Source organism: Mastigoproctus giganteus, chromosome 7 (genome assembly GCF_048544385.1).
Source record: "Mastigoproctus giganteus isolate SK-2022 chromosome 7, ASM4854438v1, whole genome shotgun sequence".
NCBI classification, from domain to species: domain Eukaryota; kingdom Metazoa; phylum Arthropoda; class Arachnida; order Uropygi; family Thelyphonidae; genus Mastigoproctus; species Mastigoproctus giganteus.
In genome coordinates, this window is record NC_143581.1 from 233,824,691 (window position 1) to 233,837,777 (window position 13,087).

General features: G+C 36.2%; 1 protein-coding gene across 6 annotated transcripts in view; it reads left to right on the plus strand.

Moving 5' to 3' along the window:
* LOC150083775 (calcium/calmodulin-dependent protein kinase type II alpha chain) overlaps positions 1–13,087 on the plus strand; it is a 740,997-nt gene that overhangs the window by 603,864 nt on the left and 124,046 nt on the right. For 4 of the 6 annotated variants that reach the window (XM_090378214.1, XM_090378216.1, XM_090378215.1 and 1 more), the window contains one exon: positions 11,219–11,251. The exons of the other annotated variants lie outside the window; for them this stretch is intronic. In XM_090378214.1, coding sequence (XP_090234340.1) covers positions 11,219–11,251 — 33 coding nt within the window. The remainder of the gene's footprint in view (positions 1–11,218; positions 11,252–13,087) is intronic. 6 annotated transcript variants of the gene reach the window in all.

The following is a 13,087-nucleotide window of genomic DNA, read 5'->3' on the forward strand; positions in this document are numbered from 1 at the left end:
GAGGCCTTCAGACCTGTATACAGTACTCTAGGTGTGGCCTGACCATTGCCTTATACAAGGGAATAATCACCTCCTTATCCCTGCTAGAAAAATTCCTATATAGCATTGACAATACACCATGAGCTACTCTTGCAGCCCGTCTGCACTGCTCAGAGAACTTCATATCTGCCTCCACAACCACCCCCAGGCACCTCCGTAGCCAGGTGGGAAGGAGCAGCAGTGCGTAGCACATGCTTCTTGATTAGACCGGGGTTCGAGCCCGTCACCACCAAATACAGAGGATGCGGAAAGGTCAGGGAATGACCACTGCATATCCCGGAGCAATATGGCCTTAGTTGCTAATGCTCCTAAAAACCAAATAACAAACAAACCACCCCCAGGTCCCTTTCATTCTCTACCACTGTCAGTGTAGTACCACAGAGTTGATACGTTGCTCTGGGGTTGCTGTTTCCCATGTGTAGTACTTTACATTTGTCAATGCTAAACTTCATTTGCCACCTCTCCCATCTGCTCAACCTTTCCAGATCCTGTTGCAGCAGCATAGTGTCAGTAGTGTCCCTGGCAACCCTGCCAACCTTCGTATCGTCTGCAAACTTGTACACTAAGCTTGATATACCATCATCAATATCATTTATAAATACAGAAAACAATAATGGAGCCAACACTGAACCCTGAGGGACTCCACTAATAACATTAGTCCATGATGAGCAGTGTCCATTGATTACCACTCTCTGTCTTCTCTTTCTAAACCACCCCTTTATCCATAACAGTAATTTGGCTCCAATGCCACGTTGCTCCAATTTGTGCAGCAGTCCTCCATGTGCAACAGTATCAAAAGCCTTTCTAAGGGCAGGTCTTGTCTGACCAATTTGATTGGATACTATGATGTAGTCACAAAAGAACTGGATGCAGGGAATAACTTTGATATTATATATTTGGATCTTAGAAAGGCTTTTGATACTGTTGCGCATGGAAGACTGCTGCACAAATTGGAGAAGTGTGGCATTGGAGGCAAATTGCTGCTATGGATAAAGGGATAGTTGAGTGGCAGAAGACAGAGTGGTAATCAATGGACACTGCTCAACGTGGACTAATGTTATTAGTGGAGTTCCTCAGGGTTCAGTGTTGGGTCCATTGTTGTTTTCTGTATTTATAAATGATATTGATGATGGTGTATCAGGCTTAATGTCCAAGTTTGCAGACGATACCAAGGTTGGTAGGGTTGTTAAGGACACTACTGATACTATGCTGCTGCAACAGGATCTGGAAAGGTTGAGCAGATGGGCTGAGAGGTGGCAAATGAAGTTTAACATTGACAAATGTAAAGTACTACATATGGGAAACAGTAACCCCAGATCAACGTATCAACTCTGTGGTACTACGCTGACAGTGGTAGAGAATGAAAAGGACCTGGGGGTTACTCAACAATTCATGCTGAGGGAAATTGACCATAATCTGCCACGCTGGTCCAGTGCGGGTTGGCAGATCGACCGTATTCAGCAGTCAGGGGCTTGAACCCCGGTCTACTCAAAGAGCGTGTGCTACTGCACTCCCACTCCTGCCCACTCGGCTACGGAGGCCAAGACTTCCCTCTAACAAACCCATGCTGTGTCTGAACTATTACTGCAGTCTTGCCTAGGTGATCCTATATATCACCTCTTTAACCGGTGACTCTATTATTTTCCCCAGAACAGAAGTTAAAATAACAGGTCTATAATTATTTGTCTCAGCCTTTTACCCCCCCCTTGTGAATTTGGGATACATTTGCACATCTCCAGTCCATGGGACCTCCCGTGAATCTAAGGATACTCTCATAATTATGGCCAAGGGTTTGCTAACTTCCCTCACTGCCTCCTTCAATATAATGTGATAGATTCTATCCTCCTCAGGTGCCATTTTTATGTTTAACTTCATCCCCCATCTCCACTTTGCTTTTAGTTATTACAAAATCACTTAGCTCCCTGTTAGAGATTGATAAACTCCTGGCATTCCCCTCCTTATATAACTCCTCATGTGGGAATGTAGATGCAAAATACTCATTCAGTTTATCAGCTACTTGAGCAGGATCATCAATAGTCAAACTATCTATATTAAGTGACCAATCTGATTCATCCCCTTCCTTCTGGAGTTTATATAATTAAAGAACTCTTTGCTGTTTTTCTTTGCCAAATTTGCTGTTTTTCTTTGCCATCCTTTGCCAAAGATTTCTCGTAATCTGCCTTCGCGTGCCTTTGTGACTTGATTACAGACTAGCTTATATCTGCCATAGGATTCTGTGTTGCATGATAATTTATATGCATCCCTTGCATTTTTCTTCTCTGCCACGGTACATGTATGCAATACTCAAGATTTGACCTAACCACTGCCTAATACAGAGGAATAATAACCCCCATAAGCCTGCTGGCAAAATTCCTGTATATCATTGACAAAATCTAATGTGCTCTTCTAACAGCCTGTTTACACTGTTCAGAGAATGTCATGTCAGACTACACAATTACTCCCAGGTGGTTTTTGATCTTCATTACCTTAAAAGTGGCACAACATTCAAGATAATGGAGTAAGGTAATGTATATCGTAATGTTAAACTTTAACTGCCACTTCTCATCCCATCGACCTAGAATTTTTTTTTTTTAGATCTTGTTGCCCTGATTACTGTTATTAACTATCATGTCAACTTTAATATCATCTGCAAACCTAGGTTAAGTCTAGTAGTCCTTCTTCAGTATTATTATTAAATATTGAAAACTACAGGGCACTGAATCCTGGGGACTCTACTAAATTACATTTGTCTAAGAAGGGCAGTACTCATTGGTAACTACTTTTTTTTTGTTCCCCCACTCAACCATCCTTTATTTATAGCAGTAATTAGACCCTAATGCAACACTGCTCCAAATGGCATAAGTCTTTTATGTGAAACGTATTAATATGCATATGTAACAGTATTAATATCCAGAAACAGTATTAATATCCATGTGATACAAGAAAGCAAGTGTATGAGCCAAGTGTATGGCCAGATCTATATGCAGTACTGAAATCTGAGTAGGTGATGTCAAAATTAATTTTTGCATCCAGTTTTTTTGTTATTACATCATAGGATCCAATCAGATTGGCCAGACAAGATCTCCCCCTAACAAATCCAAGCTGTGGTTGCCATAGAATTTCATGTTAAGATGATCCTGCATTACTTCTTTAACCAATGAGTCCATTATTTTCCCAGAAACAGATCTATAATTATTCACTTCACTTTTTGATCCCTCGTTATATATGAGAAACATTTGCATATCTCTAATTTTTAGAGACCTCATCTGAATCCAAGGATGCTCTCATAATTATAGCCTAAGACCTGTTTAAATCTTTTGCTACGTCTCTTAATATAATTTTAAGTATTCCATCAGCTCCAAGTGGCTTGTTTACTTTTAGCTTCAACAGTTTCTCTTCAAATTTATTCTCAGTATTACAAAATTGGTTAGCTTTTTGTTAAAATTTCATATATTTCTGACATCTGGCAGGATCATCAATAGTTAACAATTCAGTGGCTCAATGTGATTAATCACCATTCTTCTAGTTTTTACATATGTAAAGAAGTCATTACTTTTCCTTAGCATTAACTTTAGTAGTGACATATGATGCAAGAAAGCAGACTTATGCAGCATCATCCAAACAAAAAAAAAAAAAAAACAAGCTTTCCATTCACTCTAAAAGTTTGGCCGGTTTTTCCTTGAATTTTTTTTAAGCTGTCAACTTCCGCAATGACAGATGGAAGTTTGTTATGGCAATCAACCACATGCTGGCTAAAGGCAACCTTCCACACATCTATTCTGCAAATGTCTTTCCTCAATTTGAATTTATGCCCTCCATTAAGTACATAATCTGAAGAAGAGGAATAATCCCATCAGCATTAAGCTTGCTCAAACTATTCAAAGCCTTATACACCTCAATCAGATAACCGTGCAGGTGCCTAGTCTCCAGCCACTGAAATTTGCAGAACTTAAGCCTCTCTTGGTAAGAGGATCCCTTCATTCCCCTCACCAATCTTGTTGCCCTTCTCTGTACACGTTCAAGCAAATCTACATCCTTCCTAAAATGAGGCCTCCAGACCTGTATGCAGTACTCAAGGCGTGGCCTGATCATGGCCTTATACAGAGGGACAATCACCTGCTTTTCCCTGCTAGCAAAATTCCTATATATCATTGCCAAAACCCCATGACCTGCCCTGGCAGCTTGTCTGCATTGCTCAGAAAACATCATATCTGACTGCACAATTACTCCCAGGTTTTTTTCATTTTCTACCACCTTAAGTGTAGTACCACACAGTTGCTACATTTCTCTGGGGTTACTTCTACCCATATGCAGTACTTTGCATTTTGTCAATGTTAAACTTCAGTTACCACTTCTTAGCACATCTACCCAAATTTTCTAGATCCTGTTGCAGTAGCACACTGCCATTACTGGCATTAACAACCCTGCTAACCTTTGTATCATCTGCAAACTTCGACACCACGCCTGCTATACCTTCATCAATATCATTGATAAATATACAAAACAACAGTGGACCCAACCCCGAACCTTGTGGGACTTCACTAATAACATTAGTCCACGAAGAGCAGCACCCATTGATTACCACCCTCTGTCTTCTCCCACTCAACCATCCTTTTATCCATTGTAGCAACTTACCCTTAATACCATTCTGCTCCAATTTGTACAATAGTCTTCCATGCACCGCAGTGTCAAAAGCTTTCCTGAAATCCAAATGTATGATATCAAAATTATTTTTTGCATCCAGTTCCTTTGTAACCACATCATAATATCCTATCAAATTTGTCAGACAAGACTTTCCCTTAACAAACCCATGCTGTGTCTGAATTATTGCTGCAGTCTTGTCTAGATGATCTTGCAATGGATCTTTAATCAGTGACTCTATAATTTTACGTGGAATAGAAGTTAAACTAACTGGTCTGTAATTACTCGTGTCACCCTTCGATCCCCCCCTTTGTGAATTGGGGATACATTTGTACATATCCAGTCCATGGGGACCTCCCATGAGTCCAAGTATGCCCTCATATTTATGGCTAAGGATTTGCTTAATTGCTGCTGCCTCCTTTAATATAACTGGATATATCCCATCCACCCCAGATGCCTTTCTTATGTTTAACTTCAACAATTTCTCCTCCACTTTGCTCTCAGTTATTACAAAATCATTAAGCAACCTGCTACAATTTGATAACCTTCTGCCATTTTCAAACCTTAACTCCTCATGTGTGAATGTAGATACAAAATACTCATTCAGTTTGTTTGCTATCTGAGTAGGATCATCAACAGGCGAACCATCGATACCAAGTGGACCAATCAGATTCATCCCCTTCTTTTTAGAGTTTATATAAGTAAAGAAATCCTTGCTGTGTTTCTTAGTATCCTTTGTCAAGGATTTCTCGTAATCTGCCTTCGCCTGCCTACCCTTTGTGACCTGATTACAGACTAGCTTATATCTGCCATAGGCTTCTGACTCGCTTGATAATTTATATGCATCCCATGCATTTTTCTTCTCTGTCATGAAGTTCATTAGTTCATTTGATAACCATTTAGGCCTAAACCTTAAACAATATTTCTTAATAGGTATGAAACTTTTAGTAGCTTCCACGATTAATTCCTTGAATGCTTCCCACTTAGAATTTACTGTTCATAACATCATCAGTTGATCCCACTGTACAGAATTTAAAAACTGTCTGAGACCACTGTACTCACCTTTACGGAAGCAAAAACACTTTCCTTTACCCCTGATGGTAATTATATCTTTAAGTAAATCCCACATCAGTACACTGTGATCGCTGCCACGTAGTGGTTCCTTTATCTACAAATTCTTAATACATGAATGATCACTGCCAATAACCGGATCGAGTATTACTCCCTCTGGTTGCCTCTCGAACATGTTGCTGTAGAAAACAGTCATCCAAGAAATCCACAGAAGTCTTACTACTGTGCAAGTGACCAAGCCATAACTTCCAGTCAATATCTGGAAAGTTAAAATCCCCCATTATAATACATTGTCATTTCCTGGTCTCATCCTGATCTCTGCAAAATTGCTCATTGTACTCATCAGATTCATTAGACCTATAACACACAGATACTCTCATTTTCCCAGCACTTATGTCACACCATGCTGTCTCATCATTGCATTGTCCACCAATGTCAATTGGATGCACTTCCTTAGATTTTGTTTCTTAACTAACAGCATAACTCCTCCTCCCTTCCCCTTCTGTCTATCCTTTCTGTACACATTGTACTCCCCTAATTCCGATTCTGCACCTCTTACATCTGTGTGGCACCACGTCTCTGATATCCCAACAATATCCGCATTTGATGTCTTAACCAGCACTTCAATCTTGTCAAATTTATTAACTATACTTCTAGCATTGGTGTACATGCAAGTATACATGCACCTGTTCGTACCCTAACACAGCCCATGTATTTATTTGTTTCACTATGACTCCCAGCATACCTGGAAACCCACAGCAACTTTCTTTCCAGGCTGCTGCTCATTCCAATAGAAGCAGTGCAAGAATTGCTTTCGCTTCTGACTGCGGCCACTGTTAATCTTTTAGTCTGTTTATCCCCTCAGGCTAGCAGTTTTCCGGCCCACCTGACACTGCTTTGATACCATCAGTAAATATTCTAGCACCCTTTCTATTTAAGTGTATCCCATCTCTATAGAAATAGTCTCTCTGGTTAGCAAGCACAGAGCACGCTGAAAAAAATTCTATCCCAGCCTTGCACGATCTCTCCAGGGCCAAATCGATTGACAAGGCTCTCGTCATATACTCCTTCCTATCGTATCTGGGAAGAATTACAGAAACTTTCAAATTCATCCCTAGCTTATGACTTTTTTTCATCATTGACCTGTACTTGCTAATTCAATCTGCAGATCTCTTACTCTTAAGGTCATTAGTGCCAACGTGTACAACAATATCACCTTTTGTGCCCTTAAAAGATGATATGTGCTTTATGATGTCATCATCTTTTTCCCCTGGCAGAAATACCCTGGTTCTTTTCCACATGTCCTTTTGCATAATATATTTCCTGTCACCCTGACAATAGTGTCGCCAACAATAATTTCTTCATATGTGACCATTGCATTCTGCCTTGGAGATTGCCTCTGTGTTGCCTGCTGCACAGGAGTGAGCTCTGGCATTGAGTTATACAGTGAATGGCATGGATTTAATTGTATCTCATATTGTGACTACCTTCACAACAAGTTACCATATATATGCACTACCTCGAATAAGTAATGTTTCTCTGATGGAGAAGACTATTGTTATTTATTCTCAGAGGATACTAGCACTGTTTCAAAGCTTGTTGGCCTATCGTAGATGGTTGGGCAGGTACCCTGGTGTTGCAATCATGTCAAGTCAACCTAGTTATGAAGTATAATTCCACAATATGAGAGATGCCAAAGGTGAATGGTGTGTATTTCAGTGATTGTTCTTTAGTAAATTTCCAATTCATAATGTATTATGCCTCATGATCAAGCAAGCATACAAGGATGACTAGCACAAGTAATATCCAGATCTGAATATTACTTGTGCTAGTTATGCATATTTGACAGTCTCTCACATGGTGGAACAAGTTCTTCTGGCATATTAAGATGTTTTATTTTGATTTTATATACAAGTTCATGATTAAATAATATGTGTATGTGAGATTTTTTTTTTAATACAGCATTGCATGGGGAAGGTTACAGATTTAATAATGAAATTTTAAGTTACATTATTTTCAGTCTTTCATGTTCGTTTATTTGGTTATTGTGGTGAAGTAATAGTTCAGTGCTAAATCAGAGGTATAACATTCAAATACCGGACACAGAATTTTTGATTTTCTAGCAATCCGAAATCCCATGGATGAATAAACAGAAATTTAGTATAATTCTTAAATCTCTTTTGTTATCCTTTCCTTCTGTTATTTTTTTTTATCTAAATTGAATCCTATTATTTAAAGTTTTTTAATTTAGAAATTGTTTAATTTTTACAAGAAATTTGTGTGCCTTGTGCAACTTTACCCATCTGAAATTGTTGCGTTTTAAAGCCTTCAGATGGTTGTGAACACAGTTTCTGTACATTGTGAGTATATTGAGGATTGGATCTCTCTCTCTCTCTCTCTCTCTCTCTGTCATTTATATAGTTTCCACAGCATTGCAACTTAATAAATGAATGTGATCAGGCTTTCTAAAGATGATATCATTTTTATTACTTTATGTTGCCTGTAGTCAAAAGACAAGAACATAATACTGTCAAAATGTAATACTGTAAATTATTGCAGATTAAAGGATTTGTATCAGTAATCATAATATTTGGTGTATAATTTGTGTGATCAAAAACACCTGTATTGAAATCTGTTCACCTGACAGGAATTGAAAAATAATCCTTTCGTGAAAGGATTATTTTTCAATTTCATCAATTTCAGAGGATTTCATCAGCCAATTAATAGAGTATTCGTTCATTTTTATATTCATGTCAGAAATCACTTTATCCATCATTTAGTATCTTAGAGTAATGTTCCACTGACATGTGTTAGTGAATTATTATTTCAGTGGTATATTCATGTGGAAAATGTTAAAACTAGGCATCTGTATATATATTTATTTATTCATTATTCCTGTTTACTCTTTGTTAAATAATTTGAAGACTTGTATCTGCAGCAATCATTTTCACTTCAAATAATTTTTATCTTCTGTAAAATAGACTGCCTTTGCTGTGAGTTTTTATTCCATATACCTGTTTAAATATGTTTTCTAATGTCTCTCTGGTGTTTTTTTTTTTTTTTTATTGCTTTTCAGTCGTTCTGAATAAAATGTACAAAGACATTTAAAAATTGAATATTGCAAAATTAGAAGTCTTCATTACTTGTTTAAAAAAGTTCATGTGTTTACTTGATAAGGCAAAACATACAAATAAGAGGTTTGATGATTTATTCTTTTACATAAAAATACACTTTTTAACTGCAATATTGGTTTAAAATTGGAAATACTGTTATTTTAAGCTAGAGGATATCCATGAACTCACTATACACCTCTATAAATGATATACATACACCCCAATAAAATTTTCCTTTAAAATGTAATACATGAGAGGAGGAGCAGAGGGAAAAAAGGGGGAGAATATGTAAAATATTTATTGTACAAACCTTTAAAAAAATAAATTCAAAATGATGCCCACATGCAGGCAAACAAGTAACCACATGTCTCATGGATGCTTGTTTACCTGCAAATTAAATACACTGGTGATTACATTCATAATGGATTCCACCAGCTCTTGAAGGTTGTGGGATTATATCTCTCTAAATAGTAATTTTAATTTCTCTCCAGAAGTGGGGAGGAGGAGGGAAGTCCAGAGCTGTGAGATCAGGGGAACATGAGAATCAAATATTCTTTGAAATGAGTGTCTCCAAGCGAATTCTGGGGTAGTCACATAGAGACATTAGCAGTATGCAGAGTGACGTGTCATTTTAGAAATAATATGCATTGCTGATTTCATTCAGATATCCATGAAAATATACAGAATTAATAGATTTTTGCAGGGGTTGAATAGATAGTTTGCCCTGACAGCTCCCAACAATTTTGCCCCCCCCCCTTTTTTTTGCAACAGTAACATACTACATATGCAATTGGCCCCAGCAGTGATTGTCACCTAGCTGTCCAGCCAGTCCACCCTTGGATTTCTGCATTTAATCACCTATGTGATATGGAATACACCCAAATTTTTAGATCATGCAGTATCATCTATAGCCTTGTGGATTTTTGATTGATTATGTGTGACTATTTAGGCTATTAAAATAGTTGGATAAATGAAATCTTACTTCATCAGTGAAAACAATAACATTTAAAATATTGTATGCATTATCAATAATAAAGTTTTAGAACCAATTTCAGTATTGAATTTGCTTTTTGTGATATGATTCCTTTGGTTGTTCTTACATGGCTGTCACTTTGTACAAATACAGATGTGAAAATTTTCCCAGCATAGCTTGTGCTGCTGTATTCAAGACACGGAATCTACTGAAGTAAACTCTGGACCAGTTTGAGAGTGCTCTTTAATACACTTACTGAACCTCATTAAGTTTTTCCTTCAGTAAAACTGTTGCTCTTCCATAACTTGGACTATTATGAACTGAACCTGTTTGAATGAAACTGTGAGTTAACTATCCTACATGGTTACAAGAATACCATTATCAGGGAACCATTCAGTAAACTCCTTCCTTACCTTTTGAATATGTTCACAACTATTATTAAAACTTCTCTACCAAAAACATCTGCTTTATCTGACAAAACCGTGACCAACTGATTTTAATCTTGTTTCAGTTAAGCTAACAGATATTCCTACAGAACTGCAAATAAATCCCAAGCAGTGGTTGTGGAGTAGACAGTGTGAGGAAATGTTTTTGCTTAATGTTTTAGTGATTCTCGTATGAGTCACTAAAACATTGCAATCGACAATGGATATGCCTTTCAGAGTATTCATGTCATTTGTAGTGGTTCACAGTGACTTTATGGGCAGTCTGTGCTGTGTAAACATATTTAAAACAATTTCCTTCTTTATTCAGGCTTAGATGAACTGTTTCATTAAACCTAGCTTTATATGCAGAAGGGGTAATAGTACTTTGTGTCCAACTACTAGTAGCTAGTTTTTAATTTTCTTTGAAACTGATGTCAGAGACTGTCTTAGTCGCCACACTTTCCTTTCCTAATGTTCACTTCTTGCTCGACTGGGATAATCAGTTTCAAAGATAATTAAAAACTAGCTACTAGTAGTTGGACACAAAGTACTATTATCCCTTCTGCGTATAAAGCTAGGTTTAATGAAACAGTTCATCTAAGCCTGAATAAAGAAGGAAATTGTTTCAAATATGTTTACAATAAAAATGATATTGTCAGTTTTTTCTTTTTTTTTTTTCATAAGTTAATATATATACATTTACAAGCTTAGATTTTATATTAACAGATATAATTCGAAAAAAATTTAACAAAAAAAAATAACTTCCACCTAATTTATTGATATATTACCTAAAATCTTAAATGCTTAAAAAAAATATATATATATATATGATCCATAAATATAGATATTAAGAGTGGACTGATCAGTTTATGTAAAGCAATTAATTTCCTTACAGTGTATATACCTTTTACCTCTGCTTGCTAATCTTCTTCATTCTCTCTCTTTTCACTTCATAGCCATAAAGATCAATAATGGCAATTCTCATGATCGTGAGTATCTTCTCTTCATAATCACACAATTTCATGTCTGCTTTGATAAAATATAATGTTCTGATCCACATTAAATAATGAATTGATAAAATACTTCAAGAAAATATAAAATGGGTAAAAATGAGAGGAAATTTTAATTATTATTAAGTGGAAAATAATAGTGATCAGGCACTAAAGCAATAAATACTTGAGGAACATGTAAAAAAATTCATTTGAAAATTTAGAATTACGTGATACTGAAGAATTGAAACAGTTGTCATTTAATAGTTTGTAGCTTATCTTTTTTTGGAACATGAAATGTAAGAAAGAGGAATGCATAGGCTTAGCTAATTCTTGTGCACTTAGATAATTCTTAAACACCTAGATAAGTTAACTAGAAAAATGCAGTCAGGATGTTCTGGAACTGAAATTTTTGAATTGTTCACAATATTTACAGACCATTTTGAGAGAGGGAGGTGATGAGTAAGTAATATACTAGAGTTATTAATTACAAGAACTAAATTCTAAAACCTTTTAGGTGAATGTGATTGCATTGTACAGTCTAGTGAGTGAAATTATGAGGAAAGAATGTCTGTGCTGATATTACTGGATGTTATAGTAGTTTTATTACTCATTGAAAAGGTCTATGTCCATTTCCTTTCATTGGCTATAGGAACTGTGTAATGGTTTTTCACATTCTTAGGTATAGACTTTTCTTATGAGCTCTTCCAGAATTTTAATGCAAACCTATAAACCTGTGTGTTTTTTTGTTGGAGCTTATATATCTCTATTAGCTGGTAAAATAATAACTTACCTTGAATTCAGTGGTACTTCCTTTTCTGTACAAAGATGGTCAAAGAAATTTACATCATTGGATGTATAGAGGGTGTCAGGGTGGCCAACCTTCCCGATATGGCCGGGAAGGTTGGCCATCCTGACTATTGTCTCGATTTAGAACTTCAAGTCCCGATAAGAGAGTAAAAAACTGTTAATTTATTGATTTTACATATTTTTAATTAATTCTTATTGAAATCTAACAGATGTGTTAAAAATTAATTCTAATAACAAGAGAAAAATGGGAAAGTCTAAAGGCATTTTTTTCATTACTAAGTAATGAAGAAAAGAAAATGTGTGTTGATAAAAAAAAAAAAATGGGCGCAATTTTTCTCAACATTTCCGGAGGCAAATAATTTGTCTCAAATTGTAAGCTCCATATTAAGCATTCCACATTCAGAATGCTTCATTAGAAAGAGTTGGTGCCTCCGTAGCCAGGTGGGAAGGAGCAGCTGTGCATAACACATGCTTCTTGATTAGACCGGGGTTCAATCCAGTCACCACCAAATATGGAGGATGTGGAAAGGTCAGGGAATGACCTCCGCATATTCCCAGAGCAATATGGCCTTAGTTGCTAATGCTCCTAAAAACCAAATAACAAACAAACAAACATCAGAAAGAGTTTTCAGTTTAATGAAAACTTGGCGGAAAGAGAGAAACTGTCTTTTATTAGAAAATTTAGAAGCCAAACTTATGTTGAAAGAAAACTATAACGTCCTGTTCAGAATTTAACAACTTTTTAAAATTTTCAGAAGGAGAAGAAATTTTAAAACTAGTAAAAGCTAAAGTAAAAGTAGTCTTCCTCGTTATTTTTAAAATAACTGTTATAAATAATATTATAGTTTATATTGGACAAATACATATTAACAACAATCATAAAACAAATAAATACTATGATTGATTGATAAAAAATGTATTTGGATTGTAATATTATATTTTTCTTTTACTTTTTGAAGGAAAAAATGCAATACTATACATTTCGTTTCACGTTTTCCCATTTACCAATTTTCAAAATATGGCCAC